At 36.3% G+C, this 24,536-nt stretch overlaps 1 protein-coding gene across 3 annotated transcripts in view; it reads right to left on the bottom strand.

Annotated features, from left to right (window-relative positions):
* Positions 1 to 24,536, bottom strand: part of pde3a (phosphodiesterase 3A, cGMP-inhibited) — a 198,698-nt gene that overhangs the window by 129,812 nt on the left and 44,350 nt on the right. The window contains exon 1 of one of the 3 annotated variants that reach the window (XM_056456204.1): positions 5,968 to 7,198. The exons of 1 other annotated variant lie outside the window; for it this stretch is intronic. In XM_056456204.1, coding sequence (XP_056312179.1) covers positions 5,968 to 6,729 — 762 coding nt within the window. In that variant the 5' untranslated portion in view covers positions 6,730 to 7,198. Of the gene's footprint in view, positions 1 to 5,967; positions 7,199 to 24,536 lie in introns of those variants that run through there. One more of the 3 variants, XM_056456203.1, reaches the window with a different exon arrangement.

Raw genomic sequence — 24,536 nt, 5'->3', positions numbered from 1 at the left:
ACCTACGTGAGGCTTGATCTCTTTCTGAACTTGCAGGGTGTTTTTCTTTTTTTTTCTAAATAGAGGAGCTGTGCATTTAATGACACACTGTATAACCTTCACCTTCATTTACCTAAAAAACAGCTAATTAAAAAAAGATTATAATAATGTTACCTTCTGAGAACTTCCTGATGCTATACGTGCCGTATCTACAGATTAATAAAAATTGAAAGCAATCTGTTTGCTACTTTTGTCTAATTAGTACAAATCACTGTCCACTGAGAGTATAATCCCCTTTTCTTCCAAGTGTTCAGATTAATGAGAATACTTCCATCACAGAAATGTAAGGCTCTGCCATCTTGGCTCCCGCGGGGAGCTCATTCTCTTACCGTATGTCGTTCAACATAATTGCACTAATTTTAATTCAGCAAATAATTTTTGAACGTGAATTAATTCATCAAAATGTAACCGAATTTGTTTTTAAAAAAGCAACTCAAATATTATCAATTAATATTTTAAAGTAATGCGTTACTTTACTTGTTACTTATTATTATAACTAATACTATTATTAATACTAACACAATTGTTACTAATATTATTATGCAACTCACGTTACTTGTATTGCCTTACCGCCAACACTGATTCTGTCTATAACCTTTCTTTCTAAGAATTGTGACTTTATTTCTTGCCATTCAGATATTTTTTCTTAGAAATGCAGTTTATATACTTGCAGATGCAAGAAAAAAAAAATCTACAAATTATAGTCCATATTGTGAAATGCAAACTCACAATTGCCAGAAAGCTTCTGCAGATTCACTACTTTGGTGAGAAGAGAGAAAAATTCTGCCATCATTCTCTAAGCTACGGTATTAGAAGCACAAATAAAATTATTTAAAAAAACAAGCAAATAAAAAATAACCCAATTGTATTATGGTAATAACTGTGGAAACACATTGCAGTCTGTAAAAGAGTGTCCATTCCCTTCAACACAATTTTTATCTCATTAAATATCCTGTTTCACTCCAATATGCACAACATCACTTGAGATTAAACGGGTTGGATATTATTATTCCTGCACCCGAGATGTCTGAAGATGACGTGTCAGCAACTCAAACAAACAGAGCAATGTTTATGAAGCGCTGAACTGCCGGTGTTTACACTCATTCAATGGCAATGAATGGCTTCACATAACACACTTCAAGACAAAAACCTGCTGGCCCTTCATACAAACGTGCCACAAAATCTGTTAGACTGCCAGAGAGACGTGCACTGAAGACCTTAATGTAAAATATTCACAGGAGGGCAAATAATTATACATATATATATATATATATATATATATATATATATATATATATATATATATATATATATATATATGCAAGGAGGACAAGAAAATCTAAAGATACGTTTAAAAACGAGAAGAGAAATTCTTTAAAAGCACTCACCTTGTTTTCGGTAGCTTACTTGTCAGTGCACATTAAACTGGGACAGGAGGACGGATTTTAACATTTAAAATGACACGCTTCCCCTTTAAGTGAAGATTTAAATACTCTCTGCTCTGCCCAGAGGCTCCGGCTCACGGCGAACAGCTTTTCCAGGCAGCCCTGGGCTAATCGCAATTCAGTGACCCGCTAAAGGCTACTAAAGACTCCACGCGGTGAGGTGTTTGAGCCGAAATGACTCCTCGCGCCATTAAACGGGGGGTTTTCCATGAACACAGTCCTCTGGAGACCTGTGCTTAAACGCAGCGAGGTACAGCTGGTTCAGTTTACCATCCAGACACACTGAAGATGAGTAGTCAACTAGAGCACTTAACTTGAGAACTAACACTTGCAATTTCCGTAGCCGTATGGCTGAAGCGGATCTGTTGGATGAATCTACTTTCTCACTTTAATAAAGTAAGTCGAGTCTGTGGAAAGGAGAGATGAGTGAGATGTCCATTTGAAGGACGTTGCGTAATTCACTTCACACTGCGATGTTCATAACGGGAATGATTTTATGTCCATCACTGAAAGCGCCCAGGGCATGTGCTCTGCTGAGTGGCCGACAGAAAATGGTCACAGCGACTCTGAGATCATTTCCTGTTTACCAGGGGGATGTGAACCGACGACTGACCACTTGAACTGAAACGTTTACTAAGGCTGGTTTGATGCTCAACCCAGTGGATCTTCACATATTAATTTTGGGACTCAAGTGTGATGCATTTGGATCATTAACATTTATAGTTTCCAATCCTGCAGCTCAAGCAGTAGAAGCCAAGGTCAAGGGTTCAATTCCCATGATGGTAACTGTAAAAGCAATATGAATGCAAAAGCCCATTTGAACTCATTTAACAGATGCTTCTTTTCTCAAAAGTGACTTGTGTTGCATTGCATTTAAGGAACAATTCTCATCATGCATTCTGTGGGAATCAAACTCATGATATTGGTGCATTGCTCTACTCATTCATCTTGGTGCAGAACACACTCATTCATCTCTCTGAAACTTTCACCAATACTTGCACCAGTTTTGAACACCAGACTCAGTCACTCCATATCTTAAATAAAGCATTGTGCATTTATGTAATGTGCTTCACACAGGTGAGTGGGCTTGACAAACCATCTGTAGATGGACTCTTCTCTCTCTCTCTCTCTCTCTCTCTAAAAATGGCACTTAATTCTCTAAGCACTAACTGTTCCTTTGTATAATGAGCACGTCTTGTGTGTATTGCCTTGAATCTCTGAATGTCTCCTCAATTGTAAGTCGCTTTGGACGAAAGCGTCTGCTAAATGACTAAATGCTCTACTGTTTGAGAACACTCATTAAATGTGAACTACTTTCAGCTACATTATGGAGCTCGGTAATGACCTGCAGTGCATGCCCTAGGTCACCGAAAGCATCCAGGGCATGTGCTCTACTCTGTGGGGTGAATGATTGTTTACCAGGGAGATCCGAACCTATAACCAACCACCTGAGCTGAGACATTTACTAGAGCTGGTTTGTGTATTGGTCCAGGCTTTCGCTTTAGATCTTAAGTGGCATTGAATCATTAACAGCTTAGTTTTCATTTTGCTCAAACAATAAAGCAGGTACTTTCAACACCACTGTCATGTGTTTGATTACTCGAACAATATCTACCGTATAAGCCCTAAATGAATATATGCAAAAGTATATTTTAACAAATGTGGCTTTTATCCAAAGTGACTGCATTGAAGCTATGAATTTTATCAGTTCATGTATACTTTGGGAATTGAACTCATGTCCTTGTGCTACTGTTTGAGATCCAGTGACGCTCAATGAATGTGAGCTACTTTAAATCACATGACGTAGTTTGATAATGACTCAAAGCACCAGGGCATGTGCTCTGCTGAGTGGGTAACAGATAATGGTCACAGTGTATCTGAGCTCATTTCCTGTTTACCAAGGTGATAAGAACCAATAACCAACCACCTGAACTAAAACATATACCAAGGCTGGTTTAATGTTCAGTCCAAAAGTCAGTTTGCATTCAGCTTAACTGCAGTGCATCAATGGTCTTCCTGTAGTTTTAAAAGTACAGCTGTGCTTGCAACAGCAAGTCATGAGTTCGATGCCCAGAACAGTAACTGTAAAAGTTATATGCATACATTCATAATCTTCACAAATTGGCAGATGTTTTTTTTAAACCAGAGAGACTTACGTATAAGCTATACATGTGATCAGTTCATATATCCAGTGGGAATAAACTTACAACCTTGGTGCTGTTTTTAAAGTGGAAATTCTTATGACTTTGATCTAATGTGCAACATGTAGCTCAGTAATGACTTTCACATAGTACTTTTGGATCTAAACTCCAGTGCATTTGCACTATTAACATTTACAACTGGCCTTCCTTGAGATCAAACAAAAGAGCTTGTGCTTGCAATGCCAAGGTCATGAGTTCAATTCCCATTTTTTAAAAATTCAAAGTGACGAACAATTGCATTGCATTTAGCATTGAGGTCATGCAATCTGTGGGAATCAAACTCATGACCTTGGATGCTGTGCTTTACTGTTGCCTTCATTAAATGTGAGTTTACATCATGTAGCTTGGTAAGGACTCAGGAGGAAAAGACGCATGTTTCAATGTGTTATTAAAAAATTTGTCCCTTCGGATTTGCCAACAAAGCTTCACGAACTAGCATTTGTCTACACATGCATTACGAGATTGCGATTTATTTAGAGACAAGCAGTTATGAAAAACGCATTACTCTCAAATAAATGTGGCAGGAGCATGCAAAGATGCAATTTATTCGTCATCAGTTTGTGATCGCGTCCATGTTTTCATAACAATTGCAAACCCTGCTTTCACGCCAACCAAACTCTGACGTCAAACAAACTTGGATCCACACCAAAAGCTCAGAAGGGCGATGGCTTTTTTATGCTTGCAGTGTGCGCTGTTCTGTGTGGCCCATTAAGACACACAGGTTATTGTCTGAACAGTCAGAAAGACATGAACAGTGCAGGGGTCACACGGTGGTATGTTTACACAGCCAGACCACACAGATAAAACAACTACCCGTAAACCACTATAGGAACTAATATCACTCCAGACATCACACATGTGCACCAGGTGTGAGTGTGTGTGTATGTTAGACAGAACATGGAAAATCATGGGATCTGTTTTTTCCAATTCACACACAGAGCAGAGATGTCAAAAGTTATGCACTGACAATGTAATGAGTCGTAACAAATATTGCTCATTTCCAGGTTCGTGTAAAGCAAAAGTTCCCAAATATATAATTTATACAGTCACTAGAGGGCGCAAACTAAATACAGGCAGACCAAAGCAACAAAAACACCAAGTTTTCTGTAAAAACAGTAGTGAGACTATAAAAAATTCCTATGAAACTCATTCATCTGTCACCTAAAGTGTAATAGAGCACTGTAAATATGATATTACACTTCAGGATTAATGTAACATTTAAAAGGCTGTTCATCTTACTGCATTTTTGCACAAATTTGCTTAAATCAATCCATAAAACCGGACATATGCTTGGCTGTGATATGTGAAGCGAGTTTGGGGATCGGTCAGTTATTTAGACTTTGAGTTATAATTAGCATTTCTGAGTTCAGATTTGTGCACTTTATTCTAAACACATTAAATGATTTAATATAATCTAAAATAAATTTTGAAGGAAATAATTCTATATAAAAATGTAAACAATGCTTATAATTACTTATACTTTTATTTTATTATTTAAAAATCTTGATTAGAAGCGATAAAGTGTTGTTGTTGTACGTAGCTCAAGAGATTTACAATACATGCATCCATTTACAATAACATCCCACTGACAAGCCAAATTGTGCAACACACAGTATTTTCTTTCCCTGTGTGCGTTGCAAAAAAACACCACTAATATCCACAAACCCCAGCATAAACATGACTGCAGAATCGAATGACACACATGCTTTTGCAATCTCCATAATGCTAGTTCAGTGTTTTTTTTTTTCAGCTACGTCAAACATGCTAAAATATAATGCTTGTCAGCACAGCTATAAAATCAAAAACACACCTAACAGTGTACAAAAGGTTAAAGTTCATTGTTTTCTGCTAAAATTATGTCATACGTGAAAACTCAGAATGCATGCTTGAGTGAAAGGTTTTCAAGTGTCCAACAACAACAACAACAACAAAAAAACTAGAGGAAAATCCTTTTTACTTTTCAAGATAAGTCACAAGAGGCGACACTTTGCATTGCATTACGATGTTATAGTTTCTTGAGTGAATGCAGGCGATTAGCATACTATGTATCAAAGCAAAGAAAACAGCAGTTTTAATACTTCGCAAGTACTCCTATACAGTCTGATTCTACGCTATTGTCGTAGGGATTAATAGAGGCTTTATGATATGTTTGAACTCGAGCAGCGCTAGCACTTCTTAAACAACGCCAAGCGAGCAATTACAATTCCGATCGTATTTACTGTACAGTATCCGCGATCGATATACAGCAGTAGCAGCAGCATCATCAATAAGAGTCCGCGTACCTGTTCTCTCTGCAGGCAGGGCAGAGATGTCCTCCTGTGCGATTTGCTCCTGGACTGGCCGTGCTGTGCCATGTCTGACGAGACTACGGAGCTGGACCTCCTGCGCCTCTTAAATACCGGAATATCTCCCCTCGATCCCTCCCGGTGTGATGCGCCCTGCTCCGGCAGCAGCCTGTCCGCATACCTCGCCAGCAGGACCCCGAGCAGCCCGAGCAGGTACGCCAGGTATGGTCTCCAGCTGGCGCGCACTTTCTGCAGCGACAGAAGCGACACGGTCCTGATGATGCTGATGAAGAGCAGCACGGAGATGCCCTGACCCAGCCGCACCACCATGAGCGCCCCGCTGGCCAGGCAGGCGAGCAGCACCAGCGCGGTGGCCGTGAACGAGTACAGCTGCTGCGCATCCAGCAGCGACTGCGCCGCCGCTTCGCCCAGATGGCACACCGTGAGCAGGAACACGGCCGTGCGGATCAGCACCCCGCAGCGGAGCAGATACACACCCACCCAGAAGAAGGCACACACGAGCGTGAGGACGGGCGAGAGCAGCTGCCACACGAGCTCCACGAGCGTCACCAAGTAAGAGCCCGAGTGCGCGTGTGTGCGCTCCGCGTCCCAGAGCAGCGCGAGGAGCACGGACAGCGAGGCGACGCACACGGCCGACGAGAGGCTCCTACGGCTCCGTAAGCATGAGTGCCAGCAGTCCTGCTCCACGGGAGTGACACAAGTGCGCACATAGCCGTTGCGCACGGATTCCAGTGCCATCGGTCACGGGAGAGCACGCGTACGCGCTCGCGTACACACGCATTAATGCGCAGAGCCGCTGTTCCGTTCTCACGTGAGTGGCTGCCACTAGTTCGCCTTCAACGCATCCTCGCGTCAAAAGTAGTAGAGGAGAAAAGCGAGACCCTTTGCTTCGCAATGCGTAAAATCCCCCATCGTCTTACAATCCGATCGAGGAATAACTCCTGATGTTTCTAGGCCACCATCATCATCATCCTCCTCCTCTTCATCACCATCATCAGAATCAGTCAATGATCTCTCTCTCTCTCCCCCCTTCTCTCTTTGTTTCTCTCGATGGATTATTGTTCTCGCTCCTGGGTCGTTTTCACGCGTGGAAAGTCTCGCTGCTGAAAGATTTCCTTGACTTTTGGATCATATTGGCGGCTGTCCCGTCGCTCGTGAGGCGGTCCTTAAACCCCGAGCGCGCGCTGAGCTCCGCATCCACCGCCAGACGACCATCCCAAGCTCATTCAGCGCATCCTTCAGCTCGTTTATTGATTTCAGCTGCTCTTGTGCAAGATTACAGTGCAGCGATCGAGATCACATTTAGGGAAAATATAATAATAATTCAAACGCTTTTATTATATCTATTAAACATTCAGCAGGTTTTTTTAGTATACTGTTTCAGTTTTTTATATATTAAAACTTTACCTGTTCGGACGTACACCTTTAACATACAGTACAGTCATACAGTGTTTTGACTTAATATAGATCTTACCAGGTTTTCCTTTTCCAGTAATTTTCAGTAAAGCACTTACTTAGTACATAATGTATACCAATTGTTCACTAGGACCAATACACGGCATGCTGTTTTTGGGGAAGGGGTAACTTAAATCATTACTCTAAAATAGCATTATTAAAGTCAGTGAAACTAAAGAAATCATATTTTCTTTATCTAAATAACATTTTCCACTCTTAAAAAAACCTTTATTGGAATGAAAAGGTTATTTAGATGTTAAATGTGTTTCATGGAACCATCAAAATGCAAACCAACATTCATTTTCAAGAGTGTAACCTTCACTTAACCATCATTCCAAAACCCAATTCATATGAAACCCCTCTTCCTGTTTACACCGTGTTATTTTAACTGATTTAATTAGCATTTAACAAAGACCCCCCCCCCCCCCCCAATCTTTCCTCATTAGACCCAGATACGAGCAGTGTATTCTCGTCTTTATGCTTTTATCTGATTCCCAGGTACACTGGTTCCTGGAGACTGCTTTTCTCTTTAAATATAAAAATCGCACACTTTGTTAACTTTCACTGCAAACAATTCCTGATTGAGATCAAACATCAAAACCACTTGGATTTTCCTTGTATCTAGTTAACATTCACTGGTAAACATGATTCCCATATCGTTGCATGAGATCAAACAGCAATCAGATGAATGTTGGCAGTCCGAAGTATGGTTTCCATTCAGCCTGCTCTCATCAGCGTGGGCACAATCCCACAGGGAGAAACTGCTTTCTAGCACAGGATTAAGCTCAGTCTCTCGGCTGGACGGGCCCACACTGGCATCCGAGGCCCTGATGGATGTCCAGATCTGCGTTTCCCGGCCTCCCCCTGCCGAGGAGCGGCTACAGGGAATGTGGGAGTGCTTGTTTGGAAAAACAATGTCTTCCGGTCTCAGTTCCTGGGTCAGTCGAGGGCCAACTAATATTAAGTCTTTGCGTCATGTCCTCCGTACAGCAAAATAAAGATAAGGATAAAAATTGCATGGAAAGATTGAAAGAGGGAAGCATTTCAGAGGATAAGGGGGGCAGACGTGTGGACATAAAGTATCAGGGAGAGACGAAGCCTGTCAAAACAAATGCCTAAATCCTCTGTCATGATGTCAGGTCAGCAGAGGTTAATGCAATAAGTGTGAGGGAAAAGATCAGCTGGCATTATGGGTTTTTACGAAAGCTTGACCTTTATAATGCATTCAAAATATTTGCCTTTTGATGAATTTATTTTTAACAAAGTCAAAACTTGATATTTTTTAAAACTAAAAGCACACTTTATCTGATCTGCAACATCTAATTAATAAGTAAATGTGATAACATTTTTAATCTTACATTTTTTTAAACTATGGAATTTAATTAATTAATAAAAAAGAGAGAAATTCTTTTAAATTTCACTTTACAATAAGTTTGCAATAGTTAATGTTAATACTAACGTGATCTGTTGATGAAAAATAATTGTACAGCATTTATTAATCATACTTCGACACTTAATAATGCATTCTTAAATATGAAACAGACATATGATCTAAACTGTATGTAGTTTTTTCAATTTAGGTGATAGTTTATTTGAATTATTTATATATATTGCCTACAATATGTACAAACAAAAGATTAAAACTCTAAAATTATTACTCTAAAAAGTTTTCAACCAAATTATTTTACTTGCATAAACTTTCACTTTCAGATGAAAAAAAGAGTTGAATTTTTAATTATGCATTGTTCATCAATTGCCTTAATGTGTTTATCAACAATAGTAGGTTTTAAAAGTAATCCTGGACCAGGCCGTATCCTGTACGCCACTGAGACTGCAGCTCTACACGAGACGTTTGGCCAGCGGAGAAATTAAAATGATCGTGCCCAACTGAGCCTGGTTTCTCTCAATGTTTTTTTTCTTCACTTCCGCCATTAGTGAAGTTTTTTTTCCCTCTCCGCTGTCGCCTCTGGCTTGCATGGTTCGGGATCTAAAGAGCTGCGCATCGTTGGATTTGCTCTTCAATATTTGGACTCTCAGTAGTGATTATTAAACCACACTGAACTGAGCTAAACTGGACTGAACTTAAACACTACAAACTGAATTATACTGTTCCTATTTACTATTTACTATGACCTTTTATGTGAAGCTGCTTTGACACAATCTACATTGTATAAGCGCTATACAAATAAAGGTGAATTGAATTGAATTGAATTGAATTGAATCCTGAGCAGATGCTGTGGCGGTCATGGAGGAGTGGAGAGCATGGAACTGATTCCTGAAAGACCACAGTGACAGATGAGTCTCTGCATTGATCCCGTGGGCTAGCCTGAACACCCGTTGGTGACCTACTCACACCTGCAGCTTCTCCACGATGGACGTCCAGCGTTCTCCAGCCTCGAGCGCCTAAACTGCAGCTCTGCACAAGAAGTTTGGCCAGAGGAGAAATGATCGTGCACAACTGAGTCTGTTTCTCTCAAGGTTTTTTGCCCTTCACTTTTGTCAATTGGTGATGTTTGTTCCTCGACACTGTCGCCACTGCATGGCTTGCTTTGGTTTGGGACTTGTGGAGCTGCGCATTGATGGATTTGTTCATCAGTGTTTGGACTTACACCACACTGAACTGAACTAAACTGAACCTCGACTCTGAAAACTGGACTGACGCAGTTTCAGTGTACTGGAACTTCTATCTATATTTAATCTTTAATCTACATTGTTAAAGCACTACAAAAAATAAGATGAATTGAAAATAAAAGATTTGGCAAAGGTTGTGAAACTTTAAAAGTATTTTAACACAACAACAGCCAGATGAACAATTACCCCAAACAATAAGTCCTAAAATAGTAATAAACAAACAAACAAACAAACAAACAAATAAATAAATAAATAAATAAATAAATAACTGATGTGTATTTTGATGGCCATAAACACTCTTGAAATGTTCGTTCCCATACTAAAAAGTGTGCATTTTATAACATTTTAGCGTATCTGATCAGGATAACAATGTAATGAATGTATTATAAGGGTTTTTTAAAGTGTCTAAAAACTAAAGCAACTCTGTACTGAACCTGTACACAACATAATATTCATAAAATGCAATAAAATGAAAACCAAGAGGTTATTTAGAGCCAATTTTGTGTACTCTTGTACATTCAGTCCCACTGGAAAGCCAAAGTTATACATGAGAAAAGAATAATTGTACACAGACGCTGGCCCAATGTGGAGGTGTTTACACTTAAACCTATTTGCAAGTCCCGAAACATTTTAAAAGCCGCCTGAAACATCTCGCTCGGCTCGTGATAAATAATCAGACACTCTGTGCTCATAGAAAAGCTGAAATATAACTCTGCCTTGTGTGGGGGAACCGAACGTGTGAGTCCAAAACGCATTACAGGTGGAGCGATTGAGGATTAAGTCTGGGAGAAGATTCAATTTTCCCTCCTAGTACATCAGCTCTAGCATAAACCCCGGCTTGGCACAAGACGATGAGTATAAAAGCATAATTTCACCTCCAACCTTGGTCTCTAGGCACGCTCCTGTGGTTGGATGTGAATGGAGAATGTTCTGTATGCAGAGAGGCGTCCTCTGGGATGGAATTGTGGGATTGTGTCACCGACTGCGATGGTTTTTTAGCTATCTGAACATTAACGTGAATCATCTGAAACATGCATTGTGTCAGCGAGTGTGCTGTTAGTTCTAAGAGTCATGCTTGTTTAATGTTCAGTGAAAAAAGGAAGTAGATCATACGCTCAGACGTCACAGATGACGGGAAGAGAAAGAAAAACTGCCAATCAGCTAAAACAAGCAATTCACAGTCACAGACTTTCATGATGTTACAAGAGATGGTTTCTGAGCTGAATCAAGAAGGTTTCACATCAGAAAATAAGAGTGGTGATGTTGCAAAACTCTTCAAGGCACTCGAACAGTAAGTGAAAAAATGAAAAAGCTTTATTAACATAACCATTACTTTAAAATATAATTAATAATAATAATTATATTTAAATAGACACTCTAAGCGCTTTACTCATTTTTTGGGGGAATCTCCTCATCCACCACCAGTGTGCAGAATCCACCTGGATGTTGCGATGGCAGCCATATTGCGCCAGACCACAGACCAGCTGATTGGTGGAATCAGATTGATGAAGCCAATTATGATATGGAGATGGTTAGGATGGTTAAACCCCTACTCTTTTTTTCCAAGGACATCCTGGGATTTTTAATGACCTCAAACAATCAGGATCTCGGTTTAACGTCTAATCCGAAAGACGGCGCTCACTGAGCAGTATAGAGTCCCCATCAATATACTGGGGCATTAGGACCCACACAGACCACTGGTTAAGCGCCCCCTGCTGGTCTCACTAACACCACTTTTGGCAGCAACCTAGCTTTCCCATGTTTTTCCAAGTTTCTCATGAATTATATTAACTTTTTGAGTGCTCGGATTTTTTAATTTGTTGTTAATTGTTGTCTTTATGAATCCATTATCTAAAGAGCACCAAAACATTAATGACACCTGAAGCCCTTTTTTGTTTGATTTAAGATATTACAGTAATTTCACAAAGTGTAACCCCTCATGATGCATTAAATCTCTCTATACCACCGGTGTCCAATCCAGTTCCTGGAGGGCCGCAGCTTTGCACAGTTTAGTTCCAATCCTGCTTACCTGTAGGTTTGAGCAGGTGTGTTTAATTAGGGTTGGAACTAAACTGCTCTATACTTTTGTCATAATTTAGGAATTTTTGTTTTATTAAACAATTTTCCCCCAAATAAAACCATGCTCTATCTGTATTTTCATTGAAAGAGTGAAATTATTTGAAATTTGAACTGAACTTGAACCACATAAAAACAATAATGCATCAAATATTAATATTACTTAGACACTTTATTTGATGATGTTATAATCTTATTTCTGGATTTAAACAAACCTGACATGCTGTGTTATGAGGGTCCGGTTCAGTGTCAATTGCAGTGTGTTGCAAAAATAAAACAAAGTCAAAACTGTTTTAAATACGTGATCCTGGACTGCTCTGGAAGTGATCCATGCATAATCAATGCTTTGTCTAACAACACCTTGGCAACCATCCAAAACACCATAGAAACCACTAAGCAATCCTCTGCCAAGCACTCAGAATATCTTGGCAACTCAGCAATCTTTTATTAAAAGCAATAACTTTCTCACCTCTAAAATGATTTTCACCATTGATGACATCATCAATGCCTATAATTAAGCTCCACCCATTCATTCATCTTAATATCAAATAGATCAAACCCCACTTTTCTAAATATTCAGATTTGTCAAATTAAAAAAGGTGATGGGCAAGAATGTGCATTGGGAACCATTTAAGGAAGCAATCTGGAGTTAAAGGGGTGGTTTAGTTTAAATCCTGAGTTTCTTTATCCTGTTGAACACAAAAGAAAATATTTTGAAGATATGCTGGACATATTTACTTCCCTAGTAGGAAAATATCATCTGAACAAATCAAGGGTGAGTAAATGATTGCTGAAGTTTCATTTTGGGTAAACTATCTCTTTAAACAAATCACTGAATTTGTAAAAAACAAACAAACAAAACATTACATTAATTCTTTGCCACATAATCAACTAAACTATAAATGCCCGAATTGAAACTGAGTTCTTTTTTTTTTTGCATATAAACCAGAGCTTGATGTGTTTTGGTCCACAAAACTGCTAAATAGATAAATATATAGATCCAATAAATGAAACGGTCTCTATTTATCTATCATTACAGCTGAATTTGTTTAGTTCAGCTGTTGCATAGAAACCACAGATCTGACCCAAAAACGTGCTCAGAGACTCTTCGCTGGGCCAAAAATCTGAATTTCTTGGAAGAACAGCCGGTCCTAGAATGGTAGTTGAGAACCGCTGAAGCACAAAAAAAGCCTATTGTAAATACAAGTGCATGCTTTTTAATACTACTCAATTACACTGATTCATAACCACAACAATCTTTAATAGAGGGTCAAAGTATAGTGCATTTTCAACTGAGCCCTCATTACTGACCTCTGAAAGAAATCACTGCAGCGCTTATGAAGTTCATCTCAGTGCTTCCCCGCTTACGGTCAAGGTGACCTTCGATCCCGACATCCAACAGATGCACAAAATACAGCAAACCTGACAACGTGAAGAGCGCTCTGAACCCACTCCAACATCACAAGTGTAACTGAGGACAAATATGAGCATGAGGCTCTTTATCATCTCGCTTCAATTAATTATTTATGAGGCTCGACGAGAATCAGGGCTATTGGCAAACACTCAATATATGTGTGTGTATACACTGGCCTCAAGTGCTGGATGAATGCGTCCTCATTTTCGGGCTGTCGAAGCAGGTGAGCGGTTGATTTCAGAGTGTATGCTAATAGCCCGCGTGGTTGGTGGTTGGGCTTTGATGTTGAAGACGGCGCACTCGCGACAGGAATGTGTAGCTGCGCTGTTTTTGGAAGCAAGAGAGCAAAACCGCTTCAATTAAACCTGCATTCTGGACGCTTCCTTAATCAGCCTGACAACTCATAAACACACTCCCCTCCTCGACACACATGCTGAATCGCTTCAGCATCATGAGTGCTCTATAAATGTGTTCTCAACAGCTCAGCCTGTGTGTCTCTGTGGCTCAAATCTGGCTCAAACATGTCCTGTGTGTGACCCCAGAAATAAGGAAAATAAAACAGACATATAGGTGAATACAGGTACCATCTGTCAGCTTACACATGGCCATCCTTCATGTCATTAGTAGTGCTACTTAACACTGTAGAAATCACTTAAAAACACCATATTCAAAACATATAACAGCCACTTAGCAACCCCATGTCTATCTATCTATCCATCCAACCATCCCTCCATCCATCCATCCATCCATCCATCCATCTCCATCTGTCTGTCTGCCTATCTATCTATGAATCTGGGAACCAACCAATGAACAGTCTACAAACCAAACAAAATCTACTAACCAATCAACAAACCAATCTAACAACCAACCAGTCTACAAACAAGCTGCCAACTAACGTATCAAATAAAAACTGAATCAATTTACCAACCAACAAAAAACTCTAATAACAAACTAAACAATCCATTAACTAATTAACCAAAACAATCAATTTACCAACCAACCAACCAACCAACCAACAAATCTAACAACAAAAAATAAATCCCTTCACCAACCAATCAATCTATCCACTGACCAACTTATGAACCAATTAGTCTACATACAAACCAATTTTCCAAAACCCAATAAACCAATCAACAAATTAATCTCCCAACCAGCCAACAAACCATTATTCAACCTACATACCTACCAACAAACCAATAAATATACCACCAATATTCTGCCAAAGTACAATTAAACATTTCAACCACCCAACTAATCTACCAAGCAAAAGAAAAATCTGCCAACCAACGACCCATGATTTTACTAACCAATCAATCTACAAACTAAACAAGTAAATCTCCCAACCAACTAACCAACCTGCCACAATTCTAGCAACCAAACAGTCAATCTACAAACTAACCAACAAGAAAATCTACCAACCAACTAACCAACCTGCCACAATTCTAGCAACCAAACAGTAAATCTACAAAGTAACCAACAAGAAAATCTACCAACTAATCTGCCACAATTCTACCAATCAAACAAGCAATCTAGCTACTAACCAACATGTAAATATCCCATCCAACCAACCATTCTACTAAAAAGACAACCAATCTACCATCTAATCAACCAAAGAACCAGACTTATAAGTCTACCAATCTCACTAATTGCATCCACCCATCGCCCAACATTTAGACAAGACCTTGACAAGCTTATTTTTTCGAGCTAAACTCCAAAGCTAATGTTAAAGGTAGCCTTTTTTAATTGCAAGCAAACACTATTCATAGAAACATCTGAAAAAAAAAAAAAAAAAAAAAAAAAAAAAAAAAAAAATATATATATATATATATATATATATATATATATATATATATATATATATATATCTTATGCATATATGTATATCTTATGCATATGCATGATCTTATACACACATATATATATATATACATATGTATATGTATGTATGTATGTATAAGATCTCTTTAAGCAAACCACTGGAATTGTAAAAAGAAATTCTGGTTAATTACATTACTTTGCCACATAATAAACTAAAATATGAATTCCTGAAATGAAACTAAATTGTTATTTTATTTTTTATTCCACATAAACCAGAAATTTATGTGTTTTGGTCCACAAAATTGATAAAGATATATATTACTACATAGATAAATACATAGATGAAATAAAATTAATTATATCGATTTATCCATTAAAAATGCTCAGTTCATGTGTTGCATAGAAAAAACAACTTGACATGTTTACAACGGATTTGACCCAAGCTATATCTATAGTTAAATTGAAACAAATCAATCAAGCCCAGTTCAACAAAATCAAGATTAAAATCTGACTAAAAACCTACAGTGAGCCCATGAACAGCTTGTTTGCTCGGCTGCCACCCGATGACTCGATTGACCCAAAACACTTCCCTCTCTCCAGCCTCTCCAGAATGCTCGTTAACTTCCTTCAATTTCCCCAATAATGCCAAATGAAACTATTTGTCATGTGTTTGACACAGGGGGCTTGCTTGCGACGTAATTTGGTGCGTGTTTGTCCAAAGTCTGCCAGGAAAAACAGTGGAAGTCCACCTCAGCAGAGGGAATGGGGACCGGAGCACAAAAGTGTGCTTTCACTGAGCTGAGGCTTGGGGGAAGTGGGGGGCCTGGGGCCCGAGAGATGACTGTAGACCTTCAGGTTTTTTCCCCCGCCTTGCAGACATGTTTTTATAAACACCAGGAATGCGTCAAAAAGGCACAGTCTAAGTACCTTCCTCTTTCTTTTAATACGAGCGTCAATCCATCATCCACCAATCAGAGGCGGTGCTCAGTCAGGCCACGCCTTCTTTCTGAGTGTGGAATGGAAACACAATCTGCAGCGTTCGCTACTGTATCCACCACTGCAGCAGGAGGGAATTGTGGGAAAGATCTGCTTTAACAGAGGATGTGAAATCATGAGATGGATTCCAAGCATTGTTAATCTTTCCATAAGTCTCTCTCTCTCTTGCTCATTTATGCTTCTGTGATGAGGCTCGGCTGAATAACTGCACGGCCTCAAACTCAACCCATGACGCATCTGGGGAGATTTATATGTCCGGAGTGTTCGGCCTCCACATTTGTCTGGAATGATGCTGTATGTCGCCAACTATTAAAACTCACTGAGTCAACACTTTGTCGCTTAGAGCTCAGAGAGTGAGGCTCAGGAAAACGGTCAAGTCGCATTTCATCTGAAAATCTAAATAGAAAACATGCAGAAATAAAACTTAAAAGTAAAATAAAAAGAAAATAAATAAATAAAAATAAAAAGATTGTTTCCATTAAGATTAATATTCATATTGATTTATCTATACGGCCTTTTATGCATGAAAACTGAGTGCATCGTCCTTATTAATAACAATGTAGTGCATATTTCTGATAATTTTTTTATTTGCTAGTAATATTACTATTAATAAGAATTATTAATAATGATATTAACAATAGTACTATTAATATGATTTAATAATACTATTAAATCAGACTATTAATAATACTATTATTAAATCATACTATTAATAATACTATTATTAAATCATACTATTAATAATACTATTATTAAATCATACTATTAATAATACTATTATTAAATCATGCTATTAATAATACTATTATTAAATCATACTATTAATAATACTATTATTAAATCATACTATTAATAATACTATTATTAAATCATGCTATTAATAATACTATTATTAAATCATACTATTAATAATAATATTATTAAATCATGCTGTTAATAATACTATTATTAAATCATACTATTAATAATAATATTATTAAATCATGCTGTTAATAATACTATTATTAAATCATACTATTAATAATACTATTATTAAATCATACTATTAACAATACTATTATTAAATCATACTATTAATAATACTATTATTAAATCATACTATTAATAATACTATTATTAAATCATGCTATTAATAATACTATTATTAAATCATACTATTAATAATAATATTATTAAATCATGCTGTTAATAATACTATTATTAAATCATACTATTAATAATACTATTATTAAATCATACTATTAACAATACTATTATTAAATCATACTATTAATAATACTATTATTAAATCATACTATTAATAATACTATTATTAAATCATGCTATTAATAATACTATTATTAAATCATACTATTAATAATAATATTATTAAATCATGCTATTAATAATACTATTATTAAATCATACTATTAATAATAATATTATTAAATCATGCTGTTAATAATACTATTATTAAATCATACTATTAACAATACTATTATTAAATCATACTATTAATAATACTATTATTAAATCATACTATTAACAATACTATTATTAAATCATGCTATTAATAATACTATTATTAAATCATACTATTAATAATACTATTATTAAATCATACTATTAATAATACTATTATTAAATCATACTATTAATAATACTATTATTAAATCATGCTATTAATAATACTATTATTAAATCATGCTATTAATAATACTATTATTAAATCATACTATTAATAATACTATTATTAAATCATACTATTAATAATACTATTATTAAATCATACTATTAATAATACTATTATTAAATCATACTATTAACAATACTATTATTAAATCATACTATTAATAATACTATTATTAAATCATACTATTAACAATACTATTATTAAATCATACTATTAATAATACTATTATTAAATCATGCTATTAATAATACTATTATTAAATCATGCTATTAATAATACTATTATTAAATCATGCTATTAATAATACTATTATTAAATCATACTATTAATAATAATATTATTAAATCATACTATTAATAATACTATTATTAAATCATGCTATTAATAATACTATTATTAAATCATGCTATTAATAATACTATTATTAAATCATACTATTAACAATACTATTATTAAATCAGACTATTAATAATACTATTATTAAATCATGCTATTAATAATACTATTATTAAATCATACTATTAATAATACTATTATAAAATCATACTATTAATAATACTATTATTAAATCATATTAATATTAGTATGACTTAACACAAAATATTTATATATATTTAACATAATTTAATATATGTTTTTATTTATATGTGCTGAATGAAATTACTTGCTAATTACACTAATTTAGAAGACTATTTCACTTGTCATTTAAAACTAGAATAAACTGAATGCAGTATAAGAAATGTAATCATGATATATAAATAGTATGCTAATTACAAATATAAATAAGTAAACAAACCTTTATCAACTTTAATTAAAAATCATACACTGGTAATTTTGGTTGGCTGATACATGTTCTTCATGTGCTTTCAAGCTTTACACTTTAAATTTAATGAACTCAACCATCACAATCACAAGGTATAAAACCTGAAAGCTGACAGAGGAAGCAGCTCGGGTTCTGTCACGATAAATTACAGTGACGAGAAGCAGAAGTTTCACATTGAAGACTGTAATGTTTGAATTCAGACTAAGTCAGTCCTGTTTACTAGAAGACACGATGATGTCATTTCACTGAGACGTCCAGAGAGCTTCGAGTTTATTTGTATAGCGTTTTTCACTATAGTTATCGTTTACAAAAGGTGCACATTATTGCATTACAATTAAAATCAGAAAAGTTAGGGTTGTTAGTTACCATAACTTTATTAGTTACTAATAAATGTAACTAATTAACTAGTAACTAATAACTTTTAACAGTTAAAGTAATTATATATAAACATCGATAACCTGCAGTTACAGGTGATGTCTATGTGTACATGTTTGCACAACATGTTCGCACAACATTGTTCAGTCTCATATAAAAGTACTTGTATAGCCTGTCTTATGTGTATAGTTAAGTATCTTCTAGTATATGTTAGTTATGCATTTAAGATAGTTCTTATGTCCGGTGTTGTGTTTATGATAATTTATGTAGCATCATTTCCTGCGAGACATGACATTTCGTTCCTCTGCATGTCCACACATGTAGCGGAATGACAATAAAGCTAGACTTGACTTGACTTGATGTTCAATAAAGTGTGTTGGTCCTATTGCGACCTAAGACCTACTGGTCATTACTGCACATGCATCACTCTCCATTCACATTCATTAAAAATAAGCACCGAGGTTAATAATAAATCATTCTTTTTACATGTTTTGCAAAAGCTGGATGGTATGCAAAAAAAAAAAAAAAGTGGTGCCGTGCTTTGATTAGCGATGACGAAGAGCTGCTAGCCTCCTCCGAGGACTCCAGACGAGCACCAGCAACCGTCTTTGATGATCATACAGACTTATGAAAGCACATGCTGTATCATAGGTGCGAAGCTCGGAAACACAAGACAAGCCTTGAGAGAAATTCATTTGAATAGCTGTGAGCTTGTGCGACGGCGTAATCCTGAAATATGACTTTCATCAGCTGATGAGCGCGGGGTTTTCACAGGGACACGACGAGCTGACTCACTGTAATTGGGTTACGGAGTTTCTCGCTAAAACTGATTGTGCGTGTCCTACCGGCTGATGGATGGAAACGCTGCGCCGAGAGCACATTTTAATACCCCGGATTTTCAAACCCACTTACTGTTCTCAGTCTTTCTTCAGAAGACAATACCCGTAACACAATTACTGTAGGATAAAATTTGCCTGGGACCTAAAATAACTCCCACAAAGAGACCTGCTTCCAAGTAACTGTCTCGCCTGTCCTCACTCGTGCAGGTGTAATTTCTCAGTTAATGCATACTAACGAAGAAGACGGCCTTAAAAAAATGGCCTAAACAGATTATGTGGACGCTTCAAGAATATCCGCAGAGATTTAAGATTCTTCACATGGACAATAATGAGTAAAATGTAACACAATATACGCAGAAAAGAGCAGCTGCCTCAAAATATGAACACTGTCAAGCCTGGTATATGAATTAAAAGCTAGAAAGGTCTCTTGCATATATATGCATATTTGATATCTCTGGATTTAATCTTTTTAAATAATATTTTAAGTCAACTTGATTGAATAATAGACAGTACATATTAGATACACATACTGTAAAAATAAATGACATCTCCCATGTTATGATATTTAAATGATTAGTATTATGATCAAGTATCTGTAGCTTTAAAAACATTTAATTCAATGCAACACCGATATTAAATATTCCACAAAAGATTTGAGATATTTTAGAGATCTGGGAAGATCATTTCACCGCTGAGAAACAGAGAAAGTAAAAGTTCTGGAAATAAACCTTTCTCAAAAAAAAGAAAGTTTTTTAGGCTCTTGAAAATCATTAATGCAGGAAGAATGAAAATAAACCTTCTGATCAAAACATTTGAGATGTTTTAAATGCTTGAAAAGATCATTCCACTGTTGAGAACCAGAGAATGTAAAAGTTCTGGAAATAAATATTACTCTGATAATGTAAGATGTTTTAGATGATGAGGAACAGATTCTGGAAAATAATGTATCTCAAAAGATTTAGGACATTTTAGATGCTTGAGAGAACCACTTCACCACTGAGAAACAGAGAAAGTAAAAGTTCTGGAAATAGCTGTTCCTCAGCAGATTTTAGACATTTAAAGTGATGCAGTCGGTTTAAAGCAAGGGTGTCAAATTCAGTTCCTGGAGGGCTCCTGCCCTGCACAGATAGTTCCAACCCTGCGTCAACACACTTACTTGTAGGTTTCAAACAAGCTTAGTTTGAACTGGAGTGTTTAATTAGCGTAGGAACTAAACTGTGCAAAGCTGCAAAAAGAAGTTTGGATGTATTTGAAAGTATTGGAAGTTTGGATGTATTTGGATGTAAAAGTTTGACACCTGTGGTTTTAAGAGTTAAAAAGTGACCTCAACTGTTCACCAAGGCTCCCTCCAGCACTTTTATGATATTTTTCTTTTCTGGATTTTGGAATAAAATGTCATGAGCCTGTTCTTATTGCGACTAATTCTGTACAATTTGTACAATCTGCACATAAAAAGAAAATAAATCTAAATCAGATGTGCCAAAACCTCAGATTTTTGACATCTGAAGTCAGTTTTATTATCTGTTAGGCCAGTGTTGCAGTGCGAGTTACACCAGTTTAACACTAACGTTTTAAATCCCTACTCCTAAATAAGCAATACTAAAAGATGAGCTTACTCCTGCGCTAAAGACATAAGCGTGACACAGCTGTTTGCGTAGATGTTTGTGTGCTCTGATCTCTCCATCTCCAAGGCTGTATTCACACTCTCAGGAGAGAAGAAGAGCTGAAGAGCGGCTTTTAAGTCCAGACTTCTCTTTTATCATACGCCTGGCTGAACAACTGTGCTCCTCTAATCGTTTCCAGAAGACACAGGGCTTGTTTGTGAAGAAAATGCCCCGTTTCCTGATCTTTTCACTTGCTTTAATAAGTGGAAAGTGTATTTGGCCACCTGTTCTAACAGCGAATCTACAGAGGGAAACAAAAGCTGAAAATCTCATTCTATTGTCCTTCCTTTTACCCTCTTTCTGTTATTGTGACTGTGTGTGGATTTCAGCGTGAATATATGGGGCATTTTAGAACATTTGCAGTGACTTTCCTAATAATTTTGACCGTTGTAGCCTGTTCAAACATTCAAAGGAAAAACAGTAATTGTTACTACACTGCTGTCTGGTGATTTCATTGATTTCATGATTTCATTACCTAAAACTTAAATAAAAACTGTATAGAAATCATAAATGACAACATAAAAGAATCTATTAAAATGTCAATTAAACTGTTGTCTGTAAAAGTTTTCACTCATTCTTGTTTTTTTATCCAAACATTCATGTATCAGGACACATTTATTTGAAAAACAAAATGGCCCGATATAAAAATCTTGCTTTCTGCTTAGAAAAATGTAACATTTTAAATAAGAAGGTTTGAATTGTCACAAAATTAAGAAGGTTTGAATTGTCACAAAATTAAGAAGGTTTGAATTGTCACAAAATTAAGAAGGTTTGAATTGTCACAAAATTAAGAAGGTTTATACTTTACAATATAATAAAATTTTTCTGACATAACTGGCAGATATGGGCATCACGGTGGCGCTGTGGGTAGCACAATCGCCTCACAGCAAGAAGGTCACTGGTTTGAGCCTCGGCAGGGTTAGTTGGCATTACTGTGTGGAGTCTGCATGTTCTCCCTGTGTTGGTGTGGGTTTCCTCCGGGTGCTTCGGTTTCCCCCACAGTCCAAAGACATGCGGTACAGGTGAATTGGGTAGGTTAAATTGTCCATACTGTATAAGTGTGAATGAGTGTGTATGGGTGTTTCCCAGTGATGGGTTGCAGCTGGAAGGGCATCCACTGCGTAAAACATGTGCTGGATAAGTAGGCGGTTCATCAGATGTGGCGACCCCGGATTAATAAAGGGACCAAGCAGAAAAAAAAAATAAATGAATGAAAAGTATTAAATAACCAAAATAAAACAAAATTAAGATATTAATAAAATAAAATTAAGATATTCATTGATGATATCTATTAGGTCCATGCCAAAAACAAAAGAAAAATATGTGGTCAGAAAAATAAGATTCAAACCAAACTTTATTTTTCTGACTTCATTGATGAATGTAAATGTTGAACTTATTTGGATGAAAACAAGACTCAACATCTTTAGTCATTTTGACTCATGTTGATTTAAGAATGTTTCGATTTTTGTATTATAAACAGTCAAAAACATGCTCAGTTTTTCTCAGGGTATTAGAGCAATCCGATGTTTTACAGACAATTTTGGACGTCAATAAAACACAGTCGAACTCAGCAGGTTCCATCGCCTCAAATATTCTGACCACAACCTGGCACCCTTGTTATGAAACATTATTTGGCCGCTTGCATCACATCCTGTGGATAGTGGTAGAATTCCAGGAAATTCATACATCTAAACCCTGTTTGTGTTCACATACTCCCATTCATTTGCTAGATTACACTTCCTCATGACCAAGAAAAATGCATAAATCAACAGATTAAAAACAATCTCTTCGGAGAACAGTACAGAAATACATCTGAGAGTCATAGATTTTTATTATGAATGCTAAATTATCTTAAATTATGTGCTCTTGGCTCCTGATAATCTTTCCAAGCAGTTAACTCAAACAAACCATCCATGAACTGGCTGTTCTGGAGCCCAAACACAATAAAAACACTGCTGATAGAGGCATAGCTGATGTTCAGACTTTACTGAGTGTGTGATTTGAACAAATCATTAACATTTATTAATCACACTATCACATAACTGGCGGAATCTAAAGAGCAAAACAGGCTAAACCAAAACCTACTTTCTGAAGTCTCTGACATTTTGCAAGCATTTATTAAAACTAAAATGAACTCAAATGATTCTCTTAAAATATAATACATTAATCTGCACATAAAATATACACTTTTAATATTAAGTTTAATATTTTAAGCATGCAAAAAAGAAATTGAAAAAATTAAAACAATGGCATATGCATCAACCACTTAGCAACAACCCAGATTACCCCAGCAACCACTCAGAACACACTAGAAACCACCCAGCAACAACCTAAAACACCCTAGCAGCTTTTTAGAGTACCTTATTATACATCTGTCTGGAATACTTGTTTTGATTGGTCACTAGTGACATTCCAAGGTATGTTATTTCCAGATACCAACCTCTAAATAACATAGGCTTTGAGTAATCTTGACCATTAGTTAATACGTTCACATCTATATTTATATTCCTGTCACATCTATATTTATATTCTTGTCTGTCACGCCTCTGTTTTTGACTGTTTGGTGCCATCTAGTGGTTGAATAACACATAGGTTAGTGCATGCACATAGTAATGCTCAGCCATTTTAGTTTTTGCCAGATTTGCCTTTATTTAAATTGTTAATAAACTAGTATGGTTCAGATTTTTTAAAAGTTTCGTGACAAGTAGCCATGTAATAAGTTGAATAAAGTACATCCAGCTGGGTGTTATTAGAATACAGTAACAGCTGCTGATAAACCTGC

The sequence above is a fragment of the Danio aesculapii genome, chromosome 4 (assembly GCF_903798145.1).
Source record: "Danio aesculapii chromosome 4, fDanAes4.1, whole genome shotgun sequence".
Taxonomy (NCBI): Eukaryota; Metazoa; Chordata; class Actinopteri; order Cypriniformes; family Danionidae; genus Danio; species Danio aesculapii.
The sequence above is the reverse complement of the archived record's forward strand: the minus strand, read 5'-3'. Positions and strand labels throughout refer to the sequence as shown.